Genomic DNA, 27,249 nt, shown 5'->3' with positions numbered 1-27,249 from the left:
ATATTTTTTTGAGATTTAATATTTTCTTTTGAGATCATGAATATGAATATATTTTTGAGATAAGAAATTTATATAAGGCATATAAATTTCTTATCAATTAATAATTTTAACCTACTAATTAAGTCAACGCTTGTAACGTTAAACGCCACTTACAGGATTTGATTTATGTTTTAAGTAAATACCTAAAAAATCGATCGGTAAAAACTCCTTCTACATTTCCAATTTTAATATAGGATCTAAAAAAAATTATATAGCTATTTATCTAGTGCTATATTCATATTTTCCAATCATCGGGTAATAACAGTAGCGTAAGAGAACACTTGCAGACAATATTGCATATATTGAGTCGATTCTCAGAGCCATAAACACAAGATGTCTTCATCTGTACTCTCATTTTACGGTGAAACATGTTGAAATTATAGAAGGAAATGATTTGTGTGGTGTAATTTCAGAAAATTATCTATTTCATTGTGATCTTATATCTTTAAACGAGCAATTCTTGTATATATGTATTTACGAGTATTTAATTGGAATCTCGGAATCGGCTTCAACGATTTTCATGAAATTTAGTATATAGGGGGTTTCGGGGGCGATAAATCGATCTAGCTAGGAATCATTTTTAGAAAATATAATTTTATTCGTGTTGTTTTATCGAATACCGAGCAAAGCTCGGTCAAATAGCTAGTAATATATTATGTCATAATATCTACTATCGTGTAGGCTAGAGAGTGACTACGAAAGTAATATTTTCAATCGTTAGAACATACACTAAAATTAATTAGCTATTAAATGTGTGTCCTCAAATACTAACTGTATCGTAGGTACTCTGTTATTTGGTGCACAATAGGCAGGTTCATTGGGTAGGGTAAGTACTAGTAGAGAAGTTGATTCCTAGGCAGATGGGGGACCTTCGTAGTTTGGTCGCGGGGTTAACTGTGGCATTTATAAATAGGACGTGTAGGCCGCGGCCTAAGAGCGGCAGCCGACAGCGTCAGATGCGGGCGGCAGATTCCGTTCATTGGGCGGCGGAAATAAAGTGGCTTACACTTATGAAAAAAAACATTCAGCGCTGGTCTTTTTAGTAGCATAGCACATTATTTATAGTATAACGCTGGACATTGAAAAAACATAAATTATAAATAAACGCACTACTTTTGAATATTAATTTTCGCCTTTTGTTATATTACAAAAACCCTTTAAGCTGAAATTAAAGGGCAGCCACTTACCTTTATCTTTCAAACTAAATTACTTCCATCCTTGTTGTCTCTGTAAAAAAATTTAAATTACAATCATTGTTACGTGCTATGCAACTGTTTTATAGCTTCTATATTGGTCATGATATTTTTCAGAATCGTGAAGTTATAATGCGATTTATTTACTTTATACGTTTAAATTATCACGACATTGGATTTTATTTTTATATTTTATAGCTGCTTTCACTATATAAGCGTCGGTGAGTTCACAATCATCATCGAACGAAGCACAAACATGCTTCTCAAGACTAGATTAGTTTTATTACTTTTAGTCTTGCCCGTTGGGCTCCTGGCAGAATCTTTGGCTGAACGTAAGTATTTTCTTCTTTAAATATATTTTTTAATATTTAATTTTATTTCTTTAAGTTTTGTCTTTCCTTTCATTCATAATACGCACCAGCTATTTAAGTTTGATTACCTACTTGCTTTAAAATATTTATTGAAAACTTAAATTTTATTCATAAGACTACAAAAAAAAATTGCACGATTTATACAATTAAATCTTCTCATGAGCTTTCATAGTGTAATACAAAAAAGTGAATAACAAAAGTTTATATACATACATCAGTTTTGTACTTTCTTATATCTAATCCTTCACAAAAAATATTTGTTTTGCGCTTTGACAAAAACAATCTATGAATAAGAGTAAACGTGCAATATTATGTTATTTTTAAAAAGGCAGATGAGGGCCGGCACACAAAAACACGATACGACATCGTGCCGTACCACGACGCGGCGTCGTTTCATGATGCGGCGTCGTGTCGTGGGAATCCATAGACGATCATCGTAAAAAACTACGACGCGACATCGTGACGTGCCACGATATACGGCACGACGTCGCGGCGTAGAAACTCACGTAGAAATTCAAAGATTACGCATCGTGAGTTTCTACGACGCGACGTATACGACGCGACGTATATCGTGGCACGTCACGATGTCGCGTTGTAGTTTTTTACGATGTTCGTCGTAGATTCCCACGACACGACGTCGCACTGTGAAACGTGGTACGACACGACGTCGTATCGTGTTTATGTGTCCCGGCTCTAACGCTAATTTTATTATAATCTTATCTATCCCTTTTCAGGGATAGAGCAAGACATTGAGGCAGCTGAGGGTATGAAAATATTTTTCTTAATTTAATGCAGCATTCGAAATTCGAATAAGACGTGGATTTTTCCCGAAGACTTTGAAATTTTTATGAATGTTTAAAGTGTTGCTACAAGTTGTTTTCAGCAACTTAATTGAGCAAAAAATGAACATACATACTTTTGAATTTATAATATTAATAGTATGGATTTTTCCGTATGTTACAAGGGGAGATATTTTAACTGTTAACAATACTTTCAGCTGCTGAACAATCCGCGGGCGGGAGTACAGCTGACGCAATCGGTTAGAATTTTGTTACTTGTTATTCACTTTTAACAAGTTACCCGAAGACGAGTAGCACAATTGGGAGGAAATAAAAAAAAATTAAGTAAAGTTTAAAGATTCTTCAGTTTATTCGATTCGTTTAAAGAATCTTCAGCTTATCTTCAGTATTTTTAAAGGACTTGCAATTACGAAGCTCTGAATTTTCTCATTTGTGCCTCTTGTCTGCTTTCATTTCGAAATAACACACAATCGACTTCTATTCATAAATACTTCATTTTAGCAAATCAGAACTAAAAACTGGCATTGCAAAGTAACACAATTTGAAACAGTTCATGAATTACCATGTTTTTTTATAAAAATAGAGGAAAACAAAGGATAATAAGAAAGCTACTATCGTCACCTAACATAACGCTACAATTTGAAATAAAGCGAAATGGGGTATACCTTGTAGTTCGTACTCTACACGTTGGCCAATGCGCTGGCTCAATGTTTACAGCGGGCTTTACAATAACAGTCATTACGAATCAGTTATTGGTGCTAAGCTTTTTTGTACACTTTTACAGCTAATAACGTAGGTAGCGGCTGGAGCGATGCTAGCGCCGAATGTACATACCCAAAGAAATCCATTACTTGTAGTTTGGATTGATTTGGTTAGCGGTAGAAAAGCAAAATAGAAGCCCCTCCTTTTGGCCATGATGGTGAACTATGATTGATAACTTGATAGTTGATTACGAAGCTGAGACCCTAGCCGAATTGACAAGAAAGAGTCGAATGTCGATTTTGTATAGTATCGAACGCTTGTGTTATTTCCATACATTTTCAAGGGCTATTGTATAAAGAAACGAGTTGGCTTCGTGGGTTTTTTGATGCAAAATCAATGTCCATCATGGTCATACTTGAATATGCAGCTCTACGTTCGTAATCACTTGAATTAGTCCATCTTGGGCTAACCTTGTTCTTGTCCAATATTTTATTGATTTGTCTTTTTCCAGCCAACAACGATGGATCAGGCAACGCAAGCGCTAATTCTTTAGGTAATTTATTTTGGCAATTTGTTTCAAATATGATATGAGAGTTATACGTGGGAGAGCCATGCTTCGGCACGAATGGGCCGGCTCGACCGGAGAAATACCACGTTCTCACAGAAAACCGGCGTGAAACAACACTTGCGCTGTGTTTCGCCGAGTGAGTGAGTTTACCGGAGGCCAATCCCCTACCCTATTCCCTTCCCTACTCTCCCCTATTCCCTTCCCTTCCCATCCCTACCCTCCCCTATTACCCTATTCCCCCTTAAAAGGCCGGCAACGCACCTGCAGCTCTGCTGATGCTGCGAGTGTCCATGGGCGACGGAAGTTGCTTTCCATCAGGTGACCCGTTTGCTCGTTTGCCCCCTTATTTCATAAAAAAAAAAAAGAGACACGTCTGAAGTGCGTGTACCAGCCTCGCAGTTTCAATATTGGTAAAAAATCTTTAGTATTATTTGAAACTACACTATGTTAAATGAATAAATAATAATATTTTTTAATTCTATCATTTTTTCAGCGAACAACACGGGACCAGGATCAAGTAGTGCTAATTCGGAAGGTAAGTTTTGAAATAACATAAAAAATGTCAATGTCAATCTTATAATTACTAGCAACTCACAGTAAAAATTAATAAAATAGATTGAGTCATTTCTAATTATATTCATTACTACCCGTGGCCGAATTAGTCGCTACGGCCGCAAAAGCTACGTCCCGCAATTTTTAAAACTGCAATATGTATAAGTATTCGAAAATATTCATTTAAATCATATGCTGTAAAGGGCTATACAATCAATAATTGTATTTAAAGTATTTAAGGCTATTATATAATATAAAGGGCTATTGCCGTGTTGGTTAAAGTCACTTCGAAAATTAGCCATCATTTGAAGTTAACAGTAAATGACAAAAAATGTTATTGTGGTATATCCATAAGAGATAGACATATACTATCGCGGAGATTTCTGTAGACCTTTTCATAGTGTACAATACTTAGTACATTATTTTGATAAATCTCGTAGGGTTCAGCCTGCGTTTGCAATTGTGGCGGTACCCACAATTCGCCTAACATTCCTGCATCGCGCTATCGAAGTTTTCTGAGCGCGTCGGTATATATGTCGTAGGATGATTTGATAAATCCGTGTTTTCGCGAAATCCCTAGAATTTTCGCGAAAATTTGATTTATCAAATCATCCTACGACATATATACGACAGCTGAAATGTGTCACGTGGGCTCCGGCCTGACCGAGCATAACACCTCGCTCGGTCGGAAGATCTTCCTTTGGCCGCCACGCGCATACCCACATTGGTGACCCGCGACAGAACACGCCTCCTTCATCATCATCACTCCCCGCCTCTCCGCACCGCGCCAGCCAGCATCGCCTCATCGGGTACCTCATCCACTAGCCGCAATGTACTGCGGCCTGGGCGACTCCGCGTCGGCATCAACGGGCTTTCTCACTACACCGACCGGTCAGCAAGCAGAGCACATCTCTCCTGGTCAGCACGTAGCATCGGCCCCGCACGGCAGCTATCCGACTCACTAGATCCCGTGCAGCAGCTTACAGTTCCGACTCACTGGGACTCACTGCAACAGTTCCGACTCACTGGAACTCACTGGCACTGGCGACAAGACTTCAAGATTCGACTTTCGTTCTTCGGGGGGGAGTGATGTGGCGGTACCCACAATTCGCCTAACATTCCTGCATCGCGCTATCGAAGTTTTCAGAGCGCGTCGGTATATATATGACAGCTGAAATGTATCACGTGGGCTCTCCGGCCTGACCAAGCATATCACCTCGCTCCGTCGGAAGATCTTCCTTTGGCCGCCACGCACTTATCCCACACAATGAAAGCGGAAAAAATTTAATTATTTACGACATCACATTAGAAACCTCAAAATTAACAGTATATCTCTACTATTTAATGAATGTTTATTATACTTATATCTACTAAAGAAAACCGCATCAAAATCTGTTGCGTAGTTTTAAAGATTAAAGGGAACAAAGGGACATGAGGGAAAAAAGCGACTTTGTTTTATAATATGTAGTGATTCTGAAACCAAGTATAAAATATTTTATTTGAAAATTATTATTTCAGCTACTAATCAAGGAACTGGCAGTTCGAGTGCCAATTCTGAGTCAAACAATGAGGGCTCTGGCGGTTCCAATGCTGCTTCTGCAGGTAACCTGTTACTTTCTAATAAAGCCACAAAAAATATATTTTCTGCTCTCGGCCCTACGTTGGCTTTAAAAAAAATTATGTATATATTGTGATTCTTACCTACTGTCTACTATATTCATCGATATTACAAAAACAATTCAGCAATCTTCCTACACATTTCTTAAAATCTTAATAAAAAAAAATATTTTTTTATTTGATATTTCAGCCTCCAACAAAGGAGCTGGAAATGCAAGTGCAAGTGGAGAGGGTAATTTTTTATGATTTTTTGTTTGAAACACACAATTAACATATTATACAAGCTGTAACAAAACTAAGTGATAATATATACTTTAGGGTGTGTATCCCTCGTTTAGAGTTTACTGTGAAAATAAATCAGCGCTGAAATAACAACTTTTTTGCGATTTGTATGGGCTACGAGTCAGATGGGCCCGAGCATCATGGATTTTCCCATAAAAATGTTAAAAAAAAAATCTACTCTTTCAGCGCTACTACTTTCACAGTGAACTCTATGCGTATATACACCCTAAAGTATTATCACTTAGTATTGTTACACCCTGTATCTGTATAAAAAATGAATTTTCAATTGTGTTAGTAACGCTAAAACTCGAAAACGGCTGGACGGATTGGGCTAATTTTAGTCTTAAAATATTCTTAGAAGTCCAGGGAAGGTTTAAAAGTGACACGAAGTTCACCGGGACCGCTAGTGAGCAATAATTCTAAAAGAACGTACAAGTTATTTTAAAAACTGTACTTTATAACTAACAGCAATTATCCCTTTTCAGCCAACAACTCTGGCTCAGGACAGAGTAATTCAGAATCAGAGGGTGAGTTTCATAAACGTACGCCTCTCAAACGTACGCCTCTCTTAGATTTATCTGGAAATATAAGTTATTAATGATCTAAATTGATTTCAGCTAACAATCAAGGAACTGGATCCAGTAACGCAAGCGGAGAGGGTAAATTTTTTTACTTTATTTAAATGATTACTATTCTTTATTGACAGACTTCCAAAAAGGAGGGGGTAATATTATTAAAGATAACTTTATGTTTTAATGTTTAACGTAAGTATAAAACGAAAATATTTTATTTTTTAGCCGCTAATGCTGGTTCCGGACGAAGTACCGCCGTAACGTCAGGTATTTTATAGATTTTGAAGAGTATTTCAGTTTTTAGTCATTAAGTATAATAATTATTTTAATTTTGCCACATTAAAACTATCCCTAGGGTCTTATGGCACTTTGAGGAGGCACCTTAGAATTTTATGTACCTCGGATGTAGAGAGACAAACAGATGGACCCAATTTTGAATTGATGATTGAATGATTCGATAATTTCATAATGGCATTTTAAATATAAAAATATTTTATTTTAGCTAAAAACAGCGGAACAGGATCGAGCAAAGCAGCTTCAATTTGTAAGTAGCAGCTTTTTAATTTAACACTAGCTATTTGACCGAGCTTTGTTCGGTATTCGAAAAAACACGAATAAAATGACATTTTCTAAAAATGATTCCTAGCTAGATCGATTTATCGCCCCAAAACCCCCTATATACATATTTCATGTAAATCTTTGGAGCCGATTCCGAGATTCCAATTATATATATATATATATATATATATATAGATATATACAAGAATTGCTCGTTTAAAAATATAAAGATTTTGGCTTATTTTTATCCTTATTTAACAATTTATTTTTTACTTTCTAGCATCAAATTCCGGAAAAGGATCTAGCAGTGCTGGTGCTGAATGTGAGTACTTTTTAATAAAATAGTCATTTGTTCGCAATATCGTGTACCCAAGAGAGAATCTGCAAGAATCGTAAAGTTATGCCATAAAAATCTCCTCTGTTATTTAAAAAAAAAACATTTTTTTTATTTCGTAACCTACTCAATAGAAAAACATAATACACTAGATGTCCCGCGCGGCTTCGCCCGCGTAAATTAGAAATTTTACAGAATCCGTAGGTACATTTTCCCATAAAAAATATTTCCCCCGTTTTTCCCACATTTTCCTGAGTTTCTTCTGTCGTATTAGTCTTAGAGTAATAATATAATATAACCTTCTCGATAAATGATGAGTCTTACTCGATAAATGATCTATCTAACACTGAGATAAGTTTTTAAATCGGACCTGTAGTTTCTGAGATTGACGCGTTCAAGCAAACATACTCTTCAGGTTTATAATATTAGGTAGATATAGATTTTTTTTAATTATCGCTTGACAAACTCGAGTCTCGATCTAAAAGACTATGAAATGGTATAATATGGTAGTGATGATGATGATGATGATGATGAAGAATGTAATTTGAATAGTAGCATATGCTTTCTGTTCTTAAAACAACGCCGAAACTCCCAAACTTGTATCTATAAAGAATCAGGAATTCTCTCAGCACCTTCCGAACCACGGTATACCAGGTATATCTCGGTGCAAAATCTTACTTGTTGGTAGCATATGCTTAGAATACTTCTCACGAAACCGAAGTCACCATATGTTTCCCTATAAGTTTTGAGGAGTTCCCTCGATTACTTATGGATCCTTCATCAGATCACCACTTTTCTGAATATAATACCAAATTGGGATGATACCCTATATACCAAAAGAAAAATTTTGAAAATCGGTTAACAAACGGCGGAGTAATCGTTGAATATAAGAAAACGAACATAACACCTCCCCCATTTTGAAAGTCGGTTAAAATTGTAGCCTATGTGTTATTTATTTAATATTTTAATCAGCACATGAATTGAATAACAAAATTTTTTTCAAATTAATCGTAGCACCATCTGTCAGGACAAACTAAAATTGAAATAGAATAATATTGAATGCGATGATAGCGCCGTCCGCCGGATCTAATGTAAAACATTCCAAAATCAACAACTCCTTATAAATAAGAAATTAATTGAAAAAACATTTTCCAGTAGACCAAACTGTAAATCTAAACCATTCTCGAATCTCCACGAACACACACAAAAAATTTCATCAAAATTGGTCCAGTCGTTTAGGAGGAGTTCAGTCACATACACACGCACACAAGAAATATATATATATTAAGATATATAACATAATACATACTTACAAACAAAAACATAAACATACATCCCACATTTTTCCTGCTGTATCAAATAATAAATTATCACTAAGTATTTGACCGAGCTTTGCTCGGTATTCGATAAAACACAAATAAAATGACATTTTCTAAAAATGATTCCTAGCTAGATAAATTAATCGCCCCCGAAACCCTCTTTATACTAAAAAATCGTTGGAGCCGATTCCGAGATTCCAATTATATAGATATAAATATATATACAGGGTGTAACAAAAATAAGTGATAATAATTTAGGGTATGTATGTGTTCCTTGTAGAGAGTTCACTGTGAAAGTAGCAGCTCTCAAAGACCAAATTTTTTTTTCACTTTTGTATGGGCAAGCGCCCGAACGTCACGAGTTTCCCCATACAAAAGTGAAAAAAAATTTTGGTCTTTCAGCGCTGCTACTTTCATAGTGAACTCTCTATAAGGAACACATACTCACCCTAAAGTATTATCACTTATTTTTGTTACACCTTGTATACGTTACGCTCAAAGACCGAAAACGCTCAGTGAGCGAAAAAATGGCTCACAACGTGTTGTGGTCATTGTGAAACGGCCACGACATTCGCGTCGTGGCCCTAGTGAAAACGGCCACGACGCGTTCTGGTAATCACAGAAATACCACATAGCGAAATTCGTGTCGTAGCTGTCGTGCTATTCGACCACAACGCGTTGTGGTAATCGAGAAAAGCCATGACGCGTTCTGAGCATTTAAAGACAGCCACGACGCGTATCCGTGTTGTGGCCCTAATGAAAACGGCCACGACGCGTACTGAAACCAGGCCTGTTACGCAGGAGTAATTTTATAGTGCCCAAGTGTGTGCGCAACGCACAAGAACACTCTGGTTTCAATGAAACTAGGCCAGTTACGCAGGAGTAATTTTATAGTGCCCAAGTGTGTGCGCAATACACAAGAGCACGTTACGCACGTTAGCTTTTATAGTTTCGGAGAAAAGTGGCTGTGACATACGGACGGACAGACAGACATACAGACATGACGAATCTATAAGGGTTTCGTTTTTTGCCATTTGGCTACGGAACCCTAAAAATCAGAAAAAACTTTAAGAGAAAAGCAGGAAATCGGAAAATCATTTTATGGCATGTTTAGCCATAAAAATATGATTTTCCCTGTTGCCGTTTGCCGGGACAGCTAGTACCTTATATTCACTGTTGCATAGTTTGCAACTATTCTAATTTCTAACATATTTTGAGGTTTAACTACGCCAACCATAGAGTTGGCGTAAATTTTTCTTGTCTGTAAGTTTTTTTTTAATTTGCCAATCCGGAGTTTAATAATTATTTTTTAATTAATTAATATTTTTTGTGACTTGCAGCCAGCAACAAAGGATCTGGAAAGAGTAGCGCGAATGGCGCAGGTGAGTAATATTTTTTTTATTACAGGGTAAAAGTAAAGTTCATTTAACTTGTTGAAAAATACAAATTTTATAAGATACCAGGTGACGCCCACGCCCCACAACTCCGTTGCGCCAAAATTCAATAATAACGCGGGAACCGAACATTTTCCCTGGACTCAAAGTCTCCACCATCTCCACCAAATTACAGAAAATTGATTCAGCGGTTTGGGCGTGAAGAGGTAATAGACAGACATACACATTTTCGCATACATAATATTAGTATGGACAATGGACATAGACTAAGGAAATATCTACTAATGGATATAAAAAAGGATTAGGAGAGTTGGAATTTTATTTATATTCATTTTATTTGTCACAGTATTTAATATTTATTGAACTATTTCTTTTTCCATGTAGCCAGTAATCAAGGGTCTGGAAATGCTAACTCGAACTCTGCAGGTGAGTGAAACAATAATTTCCACCAGCTTAAAAGATAAAGTAATATTTCCGAAAGAAACATATTACTTTCGCTTACTATTGCAAATAATAGAACTATTATTTGCAATAGTAAGCGAAAGCTAACTTTAGCGTTATTGACTGTATTATTAATAATTAATTAAATGAACTTCAATTTTGAAAGTAGCAGCGCTGAAAGACAAAAAAAAACAGCGAACTCCATACAGTGTGTAACAAAAATAAGTGATAATGCTTTAGGGTGTGTACGTGTTCCTTGTAGTGAGTTCACTGTGAAAGTAGCAGCGCTGAAAGACGAAATTTTTTTTTCACTTTTGTATGGGGAAATTCGTGACGCTCAAAAAAAAAAGTAAAAATTGCCCCTGCCCATACAAAAGTAAAAAAAATTTTTCGTCTTTCAGCGCTGCTACTTTCACAGTGAACTCTCTACAAGGAACACGTACACACCCTAAAGTATTATCGCTTATTTTTCTTACACACTGTATAGGGGACCCATACACACCCTAAAGTATTAACACTCAGTTTTGTTACACCCTGTATAGCGTAAAACATTATTACAATAAAAAATACTTTGTTCTAGCTAATAACCAAGGAACTGGATCGAGTTCTGCTAATTCTGACGGTAATAATAATATCTTCATTAAACACCTGTTAAAATACTTATAAGAAGATGTAAAAATATTTTAAACAATGATGATTTACTTGTTTTAACCAAATTGCTAAAATAAATTATTTAGTATAGCGTATGCATCTCTATGTAATAAAATCTTCATGTTATAATGTTATAACGTCTTTTGTTGCAGCTAATAATAACAATAACTCCAACTTGAACATCAACTCTATCGCTCAAGGTAGGCTAGTTTTCTTCTCTCAAAAATAATTAGCTAAACGATGCCTAAATTTTTTTGGACAGGTGTTTATCTATTCAACAGAATTTTTGATTGGTTAATATGCTGACGTTAGCCAATCAAAAGCGCCTATAAAAAGGTAATTACAGAAAAAAAAACTCAAAAACTGGATTCTAATCAATGCAATTATTTATCAAGTAGAACATAATAATATAACTGCAGCCTTTCAAATACTTTAGGTTAGGCCATAAACGTGCAGAATGTTGTTTTGGTGACATCAAAGATCCTTTTAGCACATAAAGTTAATATACCTAGCGGAATAGAGCAACAATTACGAGCTGTCAAACGAAACCAAAATTGGTTTTCATCTGTGTGAAAAATATGTGTACGTATGTCGTATACACTTACACAAGCATGATTGAACATGAATTCTATGAGATTAAATTGTCAACGTGCGGCACTTGCCGACTGGACGTCAAAACAGAGTGCCGCTGTCATGTATCACACGTCTCTTTTTACCACGCAGTGTTACAGATAGTGACATCCCTCTTGCTCGGGCCTTTGTTTCTCTATTCCGCTAGGTATATTAACTTTATGTTTTAGCACTAGCACAAAACTCCATAATATAAAATGTCAATGTATAAAATTCTGTGTCCAATTTTGTCATTTTGGTTATAATATTACTAATTTATTCTCGTTTGCATAAATTATAGCAAACAATCGAGGTTCCGGAAGGTCCAGTGCAAATACTGCAGGTGAAAATATTTTAGATATATTTTATTTATTTATTTATCTTACTTTATTATGAAAATAAAATGCAGTATTTTGTTGCAATCCAATTCAAATACAGTAATTTTCATAGCATAATAAACAAATGAATTTAAACGAATCACGACTTGAATTCATGCGAAGGCCAATCTAATAAAGGTACCTACAAGTTTTATGAGGGAAGGGAGTAGGGTAGGCGATTGGGCCTCCGGTAAACTCACTCACTCGGCGAAACACAACGCAAGCGCTGTTTCACGCCGGTTTTCTGTGAAAACGTGGTATTTATCCGGTCGAGCCGGCCCATTCGTGCCGAAGCATGGCTCTCCCACGTCATGGTAGTTTACTTATCCAACGAACCCAATGGAATTATGAGTCACCCCACTGAATACTATTCTAGTTGCCTGTGGAAGCTAAAATAAAATAGTCTATAAAATATTGCTCTTTGTTTGTCGAGTCAGCAAAAACATAAGTGTTCAAGTTCACGTTATGCAAAATTTCTGGCCCTCATTTATTTGAAAAAAAATTACGAGCTCTGGAATCTAGATAAAAATATGTGGTCCAGAAACATCAGCATCCATTTAACACTGATTATAGTAAAATATTAAAAAATAATATGTCAGAAACAAAAAAATAATACTTACTATTTTTTTAGCACAAACAAAAGGATCAGAAAAACGCGGCTCATCTGGAAGTGCAGCCGGTGACTCATCCAGTAGTAGACTAAGTGGCTCAGCGGGCAGTGCTGCCGGTGGCTCATCCAGTAGTGGACCAAGTGGCTCGGCGGGCAGTGCTGCCGGTGGCTCATCCAATAGTGGACCAAGTGGCTCATCGGGCAGTGCAGCCGGTGGCTCATCCAGTAGTGGACCAAGTGGCTCATCGGGCAGTGCAGCCGGTGGCTCATCCAATAGTGGACCAAGTGGCTCATCGGGCAGTGCAGCCGGTGGCTCATCCAATAGTGGACCAAGTGGCTCATCGGGCAGTGCAGCCGGTGGCTCATCCAATAGTGGACCAAGTGGCTCATCGGGCAGTGCAGCCGGTGGCTCATCCAATAGTGGACCAAGTGGCTCATCGGGCAGTGCAGCCGGTAGCTCATCCAATAGTGGACCAAGTGGCTCATCGGGTAGTGCAGCCGGTGGCTCATCCAATAGTGGACCTAGTGGCTCATCGGGCAGTGCAGCCGGTGGCTCATCCAATAGTGGACCAAGTGGCTCATCGGGCAGTGCAGCCGGTGGCTCATCCAATAGTGGACCAAGTGGCTCATCGGGCAGTGCAGCCGGTGGCTCATCTAGTAGTGGACCAAGTGGCTCATCGGGCAGTGCAGCCGGTGGCTCATCCAATAGTGGACCTAGTGGCTCATCGGGCAGTGCAGCCGGTGGCTCATCCAATAGTGGACCAAGTGGCTCATCGGGCAGTGCAGCCGGTGGCTCATCCAATAGTGGACCAAGTGGCTCATCGGGCAGTGCAGCCGGTGGCTCATCCAATAGTGGACCAAGTGGCTCATCGGGCAGTGCAGCCGGTGGCTCATCCAGTAGTGGACCAAGTGGCTCATCGGGCAGTGCAGCCGGTGGCTCATCCAATAGTGGACCTAGTGGCTCATCGGGCAGTGCAGCTGGTGGCTCATCCAGTAGTGGACCAAGTGGCTCATCGGGCAGTGCAGCCGGTGGCTCATCCAATAGTGGACCTAGTGGCTCATCGGGCAGTGCAGCTGGTGGCTCATCCAATAGTGGACCAAGTGGCACATCGGGCAGTGCAGCCGGTGGCTCATCCAGTAGTAAACCAAGTGGCTCATCGGGTAGTGCAGCCGGTGGCTCATCTAATAGTGGACCTAGTGGCTCATCGGGCAGTGCAGCTGGTGGCTCATCCAATAGTGGACCAAGTGGCTCATCGGGTAGTGCAGCTGGTGGCTCATCCAGTAGTGGACCAAGTGGCTCATCGGGCAGTGCAGCCGGTGGCTCATCCAATAGTGGACCTAGTGGCTCATCGGGCAGTGCAGCTGGTGGCTCATCCAGTAGTGGACCAAGTGGCTCATCGGGCAGTGCAACCGGTGGCTCATCCAATAGTGGACCTAGTGGCTCATCGGGCAGTGCAGCTGGTGGCTCATCCAATAGTGGACCAAGTGGCTCATCGGGCAGTGCAGCCGGTGGCTCATCCAGTAGTGGACCAAGTGGCTCATCGGGCAGTGCAGCCGGTAGCTCATCCAATAGTAGACCAAGTGGCACATCGGGCAGTGCAGCCGGTGGCTCATCGGGCAGTGCAGCCGGAAGCTCATCCAATAGTGGACCAAGTGGCACATCGGGCAGTGCAGCCGGAAGCTCATCCAATAGTGGACCTAGTGGCTCATCGGGCAGTGCAGCCGGTGGCTCATCCAATAGTGGACCAAGTGGCTCATCGGGCAGTGCAGCCGGTAGCTCATCCAATAGTGGACCAAGTGGCTCATCTGGCAGTGCAGCCGGTGGCTCATCCAATAGTGGACCAAGTGGCTCATCGGGCAGTGCAGCCGGTGGCTCATCCAATAGTGGACCAAGTGGCTCATCGGGCAGTGCAGCCGGTGGCGCATCCAGTAGTGGACCAAGTGGCTCATCAGGAAGTGTAGCCGGTGGCTCATCCAATAGTGGACCTAATGGCTCATCGGGCAGTGCAGCCGGTAGCTCATCCAATAGTGGACCAAGTGGCTCCTCTGGTAGTGCTGCCGGTGGCTCATCCAATAGTGGACCAAGTGGCTCATCAGGCAGTGCAGCCGGAAGCGCATCCAATAGTGGACCAAGTGGCTCATCGGGCAGTGCAGCCGGTAGCTCATCCAATAGTGGACCAAGTGGCTCCTCTGGCAGTGCTGCCGGTGGCTCATCCAATAGTGGACCAAGTGGCTCCTCTGGCAGTGCTGCCGGTGGCTCATCCAATAGTGGACCAAGTGGCTCATCAGGCAGTGCAGCTGGTGGCGCATCCAGTAGTGGACCAAGTGGCTCATCGGGCAGTGCAGCCGGTGGCTCATCCAACAGTGGACCAAGTGGCTCATCGGGCAGTGCAGCCGGTGGCTCATCCAGTAGTGGACCAAGTGGCTCATCGGGCAGTGCAGCCGGTGGCTCATCCAGTAGTAGACCAAGTGGCTCATCGGGCAGTGCAGCTGGTGGCTCATCCAATAGTAGACCAAGTGGCTCATCGGGCAGTGCAGCTGGTGGCTCATCCAATAGTGGACCAAGTGGTTCATCAGGAAGTGCAGCCGGTGGCGCATCCAGTAGTGGACCAAGTGGCTCATCAGGAAGTGTAGCCGGTGGCTCATCCAATAGTGGACCTAGTGGCTCATCGGGCAGTGCAGCCGGTGGCTCATCCAATAGTGGACCAAGTGGCTCCTCTGGCAGTGCTGCCGGTGGCTCATCCAATAGTGGACCAAGTGGCTCATCAGGAAGTGTAGCCGGTGGCTCATCCAATAGTGGACCTAGTGGCTCATCGGGCAGTGCAGCCGGTAGCTCATCCAATAGTGGACCAAGTGGCTCATCGGGCAGTGCAGCCGGTAGCTCATCCAATAGTGGACCAAGTGGCTCCTCTGGCAGTGCAGCCGGTAGCTCATCCAATAGTGGACCAAGTGGCTCCTCTGGCAGTGCTGCCGGAGGCTCATCCAATAGTGGACCAAGTGGCTCATCAGGCAGTGCAGCTGGTGGCGCATCCAGTAGTGGACCAAGTGGCTCATCGGGCAGTGCAGCCGGTGGCTCATCCAACAGTGGACCAAGTGGCTCATCGGGCAGTGCAGCCGGTGGCTCATCCAATAGTGGACCAAGTGGCTCATCGGGCAGTGCAGCCGGTGGCTCATCCAGTAGTGGACCAAGTGGCTCATCGGGCAGTGCAGCCGGTAGCTCATCCAGTAGTGGACCAAGTGGCTCATCGGGCAGTGCAGCCGGTAGCTCATCCAATAGTGGACCAAGTGGCTCATCGGGCAGTGCAGCCGGTGGCTCATCCAGTAGTGGACCAAGTGGCTCATCGGGCAGTGCAGCCGGTAGCTCATCCAATAGTAGACCAAGTGGCACATCGGGCAGTGCAGCCGGTGGCTCATCGGGCAGTGCAGCTGGAAGCTCATCCAATAGTGGACCAAGTGGCTCCTCTGGCAGTGCTGCCGGTGGCTCATCCAATAGTGGACCAAGTGGCTCATCAGGCAGTGCAGCTGGTGGCGCATCCAGTAGTGGACCAAGTGGCTCATCGGGCAGTGCAGCCGGTGGCTCATCCAACAGTGGACCAAGTGGCTCATCGGGCAGTGCAGCCGGTGGCTCATCCAATAGTGGACCAAGTGGCTCATCAGGCAGTGCAGCTGGTGGCGCATCCAGTAGTGGACCAAGTGGCTCATCGGGCAGTGCAGCCGGTGGCTCATCCAACAGTGGACCAAGTGGCTCATCGGGCAGTGCAGCCGGTAGCTCATCCAATAGTGGACCAAGTGGCTCATCGGGCAGTGCAGCCGGTAGCTCATCCAATAGTGGACCAAGTGGCTCCTCTGGCAGTGCTGCCGGTGGCTCATCCAATAGTGGACCAAGTGGCTCATCAGGAAGTGTAGCCGGTGGCTCATCCAATAGTGGACCTAGTGGCTCATCGGGCAGTGCAGCCGGTAGCTCATCCAATAGTGGACCAAGTGGCTCATCGGGCAGTGCAGCCGGTAGCTCATCCAATAGTGGACCAAGTGGCTCCTCTGGCAGTGCAGCCGGTAGCTCATCCAATAGTGGACCAAGTGGCTCCTCTGGCAGTGCTGCCGGTGGCTCATCCAATAGTGGACCAAGTGGCTCATCAGGCAGTGCAGCTGGTGGCGCATCCAATAGTGGACCAAGTGGCTCATCGGGCAGTGCAGCCGGTGGCTCATCCAATAGTGGACCAAGTGGCTCATCGGGCAGTGCAGCCGGTAGCTCATCCAATAGTGGACCAAGTGGCTCATCGGGCAGTGCAGCCGGTGGCTCATCCAGTAGTGGACCAAGTGGCTCATCGGGCAGTGCAGCCGGTAGCTCATCCAATAGTAGACCAAGTGGCACATCGGGCAGTGCAGCCGGTGGCTCATCGGGCAGTGCAGCCGGAAGCTCATCCAATAGTGGACCAAGTGGCACATCGGGCAGTGCAGCCGGTGGCTCATCCAATAGTGGACCAAGTGGCTCATCGGGCAGTGCAGCCGGTAGCTCATCCAATAGTGGACCAAGTGGCTCATCTGGCAGTGCAGCCGGTGGCTCATCCAATAGTGGACCAAGTGGCTCATCGGGCAGTGCAGCCGGTGGCTCATCCAATAGTGGACCAAGTGGCTCATCGGGCAGTGCAGCCGGTGGCGCATCCAGTAGTGGACCAAGTGGCTCATCAGGAAGTGTAGCCGGTGGCTCATCCAATAGTGGACCTAATGGCTCATCGGGCAGTGCAGCCGGTAGCTCATCCAATAGTGGACCAAGTGGCTCCTCTGGCAGTGCTGCCGGTGGCTCATCCAATAGTGGACCAAGTGGCTCATCAGGCAGTGCAGCCGGAAGCGCATCCAATAGTGGACCAAGTGGCTCATCGGGCAGTGCAGCCGGTAGCTCATCCAATAGTGGACCAAGTGGCTCCTCTGGCAGTGCTGCCGGTGGCTCATCCAATAGTGGACCAAGTGGCTCATCAGGCAGTGCAGCTGGTGGCGCATCCAGTAGTGGACCAAGTGGCTCATCGGGCAGTGCAGCCGGTGGCTCATCCAACAGTGGACCAAGTGGCTCATCGGGCAGTGCAGCCGGTGGCTCATCCAATAGTGGACCAAGTGGCTCATCGGGCAGTGCAGCCGGTGGCTCATCCAGTAGTGGACCAAGTGGCTCATCGGGCAGTGCAGCCGGTAGCTCATCCAATAGTGGACCAAGTGGCTCCTCTGGCAGTGCAGCCGGTAGCTCATCCAATAGTGGACCAAGTGGCTCCTCTGGCAGTGCTGCCGGTGGCTCATCCAACAGTGGACCAAGTGGCTCATCGGGCAGTGCAGCCGGTGGCTCATCCAGTAGTGGACCAAGTGGCTCATCGGGCAGTGCAGCTGGTGGCTCATCCAATAGTGGACCAAGTGGTTCATCAGGAAGTGCAGCCGGTGGCGCATCCAGTAGTGGACCAAGTGGCTCATCGGGCAGTGCAGCCGGTGGCTCATCCAGTAGTGGACCAAGTGGCTCATCGGGCAGTGCAGCCGGTAGCTCATCCAATAGTAGACCAAGTGGCACATCGGGCAGTGCAGCCGGTGGCTCATCGGGCAGTGCAGCTGGAAGCTCATCCAATAGTGGACCAAGTGGCTCATCGGGCAGTGCAGCCGGTGGCTCATCCAACAGTGGACCAAGTGGCTCATCGGGCAGTGCAGCCGGTGGCTCATCCAGTAGTGGACCAAGTGGCTCATCGGGCAGTGCAGCCGGTAGCTCATCCAATAGTGGACCAAGTGGCTCCTCTGGCAGTGCTGCCGGTGGCTCATCCAGTAGTGGACCAAGTGGCTCATCGGGCAGTGCAGCCGGTGGCTCATCCAGTAGTGGACCAAGTGGCTCATCTGGCAGTGCAGCCGGTGGCTCATCCAATAGTGGACCAAGTGGCTCATCGGGCAGTGCAGCCGGTGGCTCATCCAATAGTGGACCAAGTGGCTCATCGGGCAGTGCAGCCGGTGGCTCATCCAATAGTGGACCAAGTGGCTCATCGGGCAGTGCAGCCGGTGGCTCATCCAATAGTGGACCAAGTGGCTCATCGGGCAGTGCAGCCGGTGGCTCATCCAGTAGTGGACCAAGTGGCTCATCGGGCAGTGCAGCCGGTGGCTCATCCAATAGTGGACCTAGTGGCTCATCGGGCAGTGTAGCCGGTAGCTCATCCAATAGTGGACCAAGTGGCTCCTCTGGCAGTGCTGCCGGTGGCTCATCCAATAGTGGACCAAGTGGTTCATCAGGAAGTGCAGCCGGTGGATCATCCAATAGTGGACCAAGTGGCACATCGGGCAGTGCAGCCGGTGGCTCATCCAATAGTGGACCAAGTGGCTCATCGGGCAGTGCAGCCGGAAGCTCATCCAATAGTGGACCTAGTGGCTCATCGGGCAGTGCAGCCGGTGGCTCATCCAATAGTGGACCAAGTGGCTCATCGGGCAGTGCAGCCGGTAGCTCATCCAATAGTGGACCAAGTGGCTCCTCTGGCAGTGCTGCCGGTGGCTCATCCAGTAGTGGACCAAGTGGCTCCTCTGGCAGTGCTGCCGGTGGCTCATCCAGTAGTGGACCAAGTGGCTCATCGGGCAGTGCAGCCGGTGGCTCATCCAATAGTGGACCAAGTGGTTCATCAGGAAGTGCAGCCGGTGGCGCATCCAGTAGTGGACCAAGTGGCTCATCGGGCAGTGCAGCCGGAGGCTCATCCAGTAGTGGAAAAAGTGGCTCAGCGGGCAGTGCAGCTGGTGGCGCATCCATTAGTGGACCAAGTGGCTCATCGGGAAGTGCAGCCGGTGGCTCATCCAATAGTGGACCTAGTGGCTCATCGGGCAATGCAGCTGGTGGCGCATCCAATAGTGGACCAAGTGGCTCCTCTGGCAGTGCTGCAGGTGGATCATCCAGTAGTGGACCAAGTGGCTCATCGGGCAGTGCAGCCGGAGGCTCATCCAATAGTGGACCTAGTGGCTCATCGGGCAATGCAGCTGGTGGCGCATCCAATAGTGGACCAAGTGGCTCCTCTGGCAGTGCTGCAGGTGGATCATCCAGTAGTGGACCAAGTGGCTCATCGGGCAGTGCAGCCGGAGGCTCATCCAGTAGTGGACCAAGTGGCTCCTCTGGCAGTGCAGCCGGAAGCTCATCCAATATTGGACCTAGTGGCTCATCGGGCAGTGCAGCCGGTGGCTCATCCAATAGTGGACCAAGTGGCTCATCGGGCAGTGCAGCCGGTAGCTCATCCAATAGTGGACCAAGTGGCTCCTCTGGCAGTGCTGCCGGTGGCTCATCCAGTAGTGGACCAAGTGGCTCATCGGGCAGTGCAGCCGGTGGCTCATCCAATAGTGGACCAAGTGGTTCATCAGGAAGTGCAGCCGGTGGCGCATCCAGTACTGGACCAAGTGGCTCATCGGGCAGTGCAGCCGGAAGCTCATCCAATAGTGGACCTAGTGGCTCATCGGGCAGTGCAGCCGGTGGCTCATCCAATAGTGGACCAAGTGGCTCATCGGGAAGTGCAGCCGGTGGCTCATCCAATAGTGGACCTAGTGGCTCATCGGGCAATGCAGCTGGTGGCGCATCCAATAGTGGACCAAGTGGCTCCTCTGGCAGTGCTGCAGGTGGATCATCCAGTAGTGGACCAAGTGGCTCATCGGGCAGTGCAGCCGGAGGCTCATCCAATAGTGGACCTAGTGGCTCATCGGGCAATGCAGCTGGTGGCGCATCCAATAGTGGACCAAGTGGCTCCTCTGGCAGTGCTGCAGGTGGATCATCCAGTAGTGGACCAAGTGGCTCATCGGGCAGTGCAGCCGGAGGCTCATCCAGTAGTGGACCAAGTGGCTCCTCTGGCAGTGCAGCCGGAAGCTCATCCAATATTGGACCTAGTGGCTCATCGGGCAGTGCAGCCGGTGGCTCATCCAATAGTGGACCAAGTGGCTCATCGGGCAGTGCAGCCGGTAGCTCATCCAATAGTGGACCAAGTGGCTCCTCTGGCAGTGCTGCCGGTGGCTCATCCAGTAGTGGACCAAGTGGCTCATCGGGCAGTGCAGCCGGTGGCTCATCCAATAGTGGACCAAGTGGTTCATCAGGAAGTGCAGCCGGTGGCGCATCCAGTACTGGACCAAGTGGCTCATCGGGCAGTGCAGCCGGAGGCTCATCCAGTAGTGGAAAAAGTGGCTCAGCGGGCAGTGCAGCTGGTGGCGCATCCATTAGTGGACCAAGTGGCTCATCGGGAAGTGCAGCCGGTGGCTCATCCAATAGTGGACCTAGTGGCTCATCGGGCAGTGCAGCCGGTGGCTCATCCAACAGTGGACCAAGTGGTTCATCAGGAAGTGCAGCCGGTGGCGCATCCAGTAGTAGACCAAGTGGCTCATCGGGCAGTGCAGCCGGAGGCTCATCCAGTAGTGGAAAAAGTGGCTCATCGGGCAGTGCAGCCGGTGGCTCATCCAGTAGTGGACCAAGTGGCTCATCGGGCAGAGCAGCCGGTGGCTCATCCAATAGTGGACCAAGTGGTTCATCAGGAAGTGCAGCCGGTGGCGCATCCAGTAGTGGACCAAGTGGCTCATCGGGCAGTGCAGCCGGAGGCTCATCCAGTAGTGGACCAAGTGGCTCCTCTGGCAGTGCAGCCGGTGGCTCATCCAATAGTGGAACTAGTGGCTCATCGGGCAGTGCAGCCGGTGGCTCATCCAATAGTGGACCAAGTGGCTCATCGGGCAGTGCAGCCGGTGGCTCATCCAGTAGTGGACCAAGTGGCTCATCGGGCAGTGCAGCCGGTGGCTCATCCAATAGTGGACCAAGTGGCTCATCGGGCAGTGCAGCCGGTGGCTCAACCAATAGTGGACCTAGTGGCTCATCGGGCAGTGCAGCCGGTGGCTCATCCAATAGTGGACCAAGTGGCTCATCGGGCAATGCAGCTGGTGGCGCATCCAATAGTGGACCAAGTGGCTCCTCTGGCAGTGCTGCCGGTGGATCATCCAGTAGTGGACCAAGTGGCTCATCAGGAAGTGCAGCCGGTGGATCCTCCAGTAGTGGACCAAGTGGCTCATCGGGCAGTGCAGCCGGTGGCTCATCCAGTAGTGGACCAAGTGGCTCATCAGATAGTGGAGCTAGTGATGGATCAAGCGGACCATCCAGTAGTGGATCAGCTGCTGGTGGTGGTGGTTAGTTTTCCAGCTATTTTCGTAATAATTTATAATAATTATTGTTATAATAATTGTAATATTTTAAGGTCTCGCAAAATATATGAAAGACCTTGTAGGCAAAATCAATATAATATTACGTTATTAGAAGAACGAGAAAAATACTTTTACTTTTGTCTAAAGTATTGATAAAAATTTTATTATTTCAGCAGCAGTCAATTCTGGAAACATTCAGGTCATATCGGCAACCAGTTGTAAGTTTTTAATTCATTTCCTTATACTATTTTGAGTACTCTTTCCAGAAAATTTAAAAGTATTTATTTAAAATTTTCTTTTACGCATTAAAAATGTAGGTGTTAATATTATTATGCCAATGAAATTGTGATTTATTTAATACTAGAATCTAGATTATGCCCGCTACTCCGTTGTGCAAAAATTCGCATATGGCATGGGAACCGTACAATTTCCTTTTCTTGGGACTCTTAGTATATCCATAACGAATTTCAGTAAAATCGCTTCAATAGTTTAGGTGCAAACAGACAGATATAAAGATTCTTTTGAATTTATAAAATTTGTGTGGCTGTTAATTTCAGTATTATCTATTTTTTCGAAACAATACAAGAAAATTACTATTAACCTACGTCGTACGAATATAATAAAAACTAAGGAAGAGTAACTGAGTCAAAAGATTTGTTCCGATTCTACCAAATGTGACCCGAATACATGCACACTTTATGCAAAAAGAGACACATGCAAGAAGTTTGTTTAGTTATAGAAGTGACAAATATTGTCAACGGCTTTATTTTGTCAATTTGAAGTTGTGTTTCGTAGCTATTGCCATATTATTTTAGTATGCAAAAAGAACCTTTAGAAAGCAAATTCAAAACGATTGAAGTATGGGAGTAACATTTCCTTAGTTTTTTATTATTCGTAGCTATAAACTGATGTTTCTCATCTGGGGGCACGGCAGTGCCCCAGCCAAGCTCTTTAGCAAAGCCACGGCCGTACCATACTTTTCTCGAAGCGGTTCGCGGCAATTTCACACCCCCTTTTTCTTCGATGTTAACAAAGCTAGGGATTAATAATTTCGGTCACTAGGAGCAAGTATTAAAACTAGCTTTACCTCCAAATTACATGAAATTTTGATAAACAGTTTAATAGTTATGGATGGTCAAATTTACTATATTATGTCACTCACTTACTGACAGATCATCAAAATTCTAAGGTACTTTTAGCAGACTTAGAACCTTAAAATTTGTTACCCGGATAGGTTTTTATTCACAATAAAAGTAAAAATTATGAAACTGGCCAAGTGCGAGTTGGACTGGCGTACAAAGGGTTCCGTACCGTAAATTAGTATGGGAGCCCCCCTTAAATAATAAGTTTATTTAATTTTTATCATTAATTATTAACTTTGAAATACAGTTGAGTATTTTCTAAAATTTTCAAAAAACCTTACTGTCACCATTATGGATATTATAGAGCAAAATACCGGAAAAAAATCGTGTTTGTTGTATGAGGCCCCCTATTAATAATTTATTTTAATTGGACTATTAATTTTTGTAACGACACCAGAAATACATAATTTGTGAAAATTGTAACTATCTAGCTATTGCGGTTCTCAAGATCCAGCCTGGTGACATACGGATGGACGAAGGACAGACAGCGAAGACTTATTGATAATAGGGTCCCGTTTTCATCCTTTGGGCAGGGAAACCTAAAAACTGAAAAATAATTTATTATAATATAATACTTTATTAAATATAACAGAAAAGATTTTTATGTTTGTAACTTTGCAAGAACAGTATGAGTTTCGACTGCATATTTATTTTACATACAAAAGGCTTTAAGTTAGTTATGTACCATCGAGGAAATTGACTCCTAGTCAGTTAACGGACCTATGTCTAAGTCTATTGGTCGGAATATGTCAATTCCATGTATGTCGTGATCTGACGGCTGGGTTTGACATAACGCGACTAAATTACTTGGGTCCGCAATCTGGCTATGAATCAACTGATAAGAACCTGACAGTACCTACTTAATGAAATGGTATCAATTGAATAAAAAATAGTATTAACAACGTTAACAATGAAACAATAATTAAATTCGATTAAAATATAAATTTAATATTATATGGGAGTTTTAAGTTATCACGTCATGAAATAAGGTGTGCTCCTTTCCTGCGAGGAACGTCGAAAGTCGAGACGCTTACATTAGTGCTGCTATGTATTCAACGGCAATGCTAAAAATGACCACCTTCAGGTATTAAAGCTTAAGAGTCAATTATAATATGTGAATATAAAATTGACTCAGAACTCAGAAGTATTTACGTTACGTTGTCCACCTATAGAACTAACGAAGCCTCAAAGAAAAAATATAAAGGAGATAGAAAATGAGTGCTAAGCTCAGTACAGAAGGTTATAACGTGACCTGAAAAGAAAAGAAAAAAAAGACGGGTTGCACTCCGGAAGTGCCGGCAGAGGTGAAAACTTGATTATTAACGTTGTGCATTATTTTTTTAACGCATTTTTTATGAAAATTGATTTTTAAAAAATCGTTATTTTTAATTAATCGAAACCCTTACAATTGTTTTTAACCCATTTTTTATGAAATCCTCCAAATATGCAGTTTTATACTTGTTTCTCTTTAAATGCTCATTGCCAAGACACTATAATAATTATAAAATAAAGAAATCTATTGATACATTTACTGATTGTTGATTTAAATTACAAAATAAGTTGAAGGCTTGGCTTGAAAGTGATCTGAAAACTTTTTACGACAGAAGTATTAAAGCTATGTGATATTTTGCTTGGCTCCTTTTACATTTTATGTTTTTGGTGGGATATTTTATTTTATTTTTATTCTTTACAATTTTAGTATGTCGATTGTTTGTTTTACAATAATTATTATATGGCATTTTCAGCTCAATCTAATGGTGGAGGATCAAGTGGTAGTGCCACAGCTATAGGTAAGTACGAAATAAATAATTTTGATAAAGTTGACAAGGACAGGACAATAAGATATTAAGTACAAGTACTAAATTATTGTGCTGAGATGATAAGTTTACTGACTAATTTACTTTTATCTTTCTTCTCTTGGCTTTTGCTATAAGTAATAAAAACAATAATTTTAATATCTAATCTAAAAAATATATTTTTTTACTGTTGTTGAGCATATTATACCTATTTGTAACATACAAATACAAAATACAAATACAAATATTTATTGACCAAAAAATTTTAACTATAATGCGATAACGGATCACCACACTAGGCGATGCCTGTGCTGTGGGGACGAAACGAAGTTACAATAATTACATAATTTTTTTTAAATAATAATCAGTAATATAATTACAGTAGATTAAAAGTTACTTTATTGATGTTATTAGTGTGAGTGTGTGTATGTGCGAGTGCGTGCGTACATCTATGAACATACTCGCTTCTGTTAAATTCAAATATCAAGTTTTGTTTTCCTTATCCCTACAGCAGAAGTTACAAGTAACAGTCCATCTAATAGCGGATCAAGTGGACCATCAGGCAGCGGATCCAGTGGTCCATCTGGATCTAGTGGATCGTCCGGTAGCGGATCAAGTGGCCTATCAAGTAGTGGCTCAAGTGGCTCGGGTTCCTCATCTACCAGTGGACCAAATGATTCGTCAGATAGTGGAGCGGGTGCCTCGTCTGCCAGTGGACCCAGTGGTTCGTCGGGTAATGGAGCGGGTTCCTCGTCTGCCAGCGGACCAAGTGGTTCGTCAAATAGTGGAGCAGGTGCATCGTCTGCCAGCGGACCAAGTGGTTCATCAGGCAGTGCAGCCGGCGGTTCATCTAGCAGTGGACCAAGTGGTTCGTCAGATAGTCGAGCGGGTGCCTCTTCTGCCAGTGGACCAAGTGGTTCCTCGGGTAGTGGAGCGGGTAGTGGAGCGGGTGCATCGTCTGACAGCGGACGAAGTGGTTCATCAGGCGGTGGTTCATCTAGCAGTGGACCAAGTGGTTCGTCGGGTAGTGGATCAAGCGGACCATCCAGTAGTGGATCAAGCGGACCATCGAGTAGCTCATCAGGAAGTTCAGCTAGCGGCTCTTCCAGTAGTGGACCAAGTAGTTCCCCACAATGTGTTCCTATCACTTACCGCAGAACTCCCATATCAAGGCGATTAAAAAGTCGTTACATACCCCTGAATATAGAAGTAGAAGGTGAAGGTGAGTAAAAACACTATTACACACACAAAAATTACATTATATTATTGGTACAATTAACACCGAGGTAAAACGTGAAAGGAAAAACTAAAAAGCAACACTTTTTTCAAACATAGATAAAAAAATACGAAACATTTTGTGTAAATCCTTATAATAATATTATCGATTAATTTGTTACATATTTTATTTAAAGAATATAAACCACCTAGTTAATTAAGTTTAAATGCAAAATAAATCAATTTACTATCATCAGAACAGAATTACATATTGCCAGCCAGTACCAACATAGCTAACTATGATATTGTATTTCTCGCAATGGTAAAAAAACCTTTTTATAGAAGCTGAGAGACCGCGCTACGTGTACGTCGACCTTGGTCCCAGCCCTATCAACCTACGAAGATCTCAACCCAGATTATGCCGCTGCAGAGATTAAAAACAGCTCATGGTATTTATTATATATTTTTAAATCGTCTTTACTTATTAAAAATATTTTAAATATTATTAATTCAAAAACGATCTATTAACTTTTCAAACACAAACCGCCGAAAATATTTTAATTAAATTTGTTATGAAGATATTGTAGGTCCCAGAAAGGTCGATCGATCCTATGTGACTCTTTTCGGTTTCAAACATCTAGTTCTTCTAAAATTTTTAAATCTAAAGTAAAAGAGCAACTACTAGGCATAATCAAATTATTTATTTATGGCATTACAAATAGTTTTTATTATATTAATAAATAATATAATTATTTCTATATTTCAGAAAGAAAAACAAGCTTTGGATTCTTAGAGAAGTTGACCCGGCAATGTCTACTGGAAACGATATGTGTTAACTATAAATATCATTAAGTATATTATTACTCCTTTGGTTGTATATTATATATTTAACATTTATTGTTATTTTCACAAAATTAAATATATGGAGCAATGTGAAAAGTATATTTT

The 27,249-nt window shown here is 43.4% G+C and overlaps 1 protein-coding gene across 1 annotated transcript; it reads left to right on the top strand.

Annotated features, from left to right (window-relative positions):
- Positions 1 to 1,480: 1,480 nt before the first annotated feature.
- LOC121735339 (secreted protein C-like) lies at positions 1,481 to 26,750 on the top strand. The gene is made up of 21 exons (XM_042126133.1): positions 1,481 to 1,564; positions 2,338 to 2,367; positions 2,601 to 2,642; positions 3,617 to 3,658; positions 4,167 to 4,208; positions 5,744 to 5,827; positions 6,033 to 6,074; positions 6,610 to 6,651; positions 6,742 to 6,783; positions 6,922 to 6,963; positions 7,199 to 7,240; positions 7,535 to 7,576; positions 10,248 to 10,289; positions 10,686 to 10,727; positions 11,323 to 11,364; positions 11,546 to 11,593; positions 12,304 to 12,345; positions 13,011 to 13,119; positions 25,893 to 25,962; positions 26,110 to 26,308; positions 26,644 to 26,750. The coding sequence occupies exons 1-21, from the start codon at positions 1,489 to 1,491 to the stop codon at positions 26,736 to 26,738; spliced, it is 1,257 nt and encodes a 418-aa protein (XP_041982067.1). The 5' UTR covers positions 1,481 to 1,488; the 3' UTR covers positions 26,739 to 26,750.
- The last annotated feature ends 499 nt before the right edge of the window (positions 26,751 to 27,249 follow it).

Source organism: Aricia agestis, chromosome 2 (assembly GCF_905147365.1).
Source record: "Aricia agestis chromosome 2, ilAriAges1.1, whole genome shotgun sequence".
NCBI lineage: Eukaryota > Metazoa > Arthropoda > Insecta > Lepidoptera > Lycaenidae > Aricia > Aricia agestis.
Note: the sequence above shows the minus strand (reverse complement) of the source record. Positions and strands in the feature narration are given on the sequence as shown.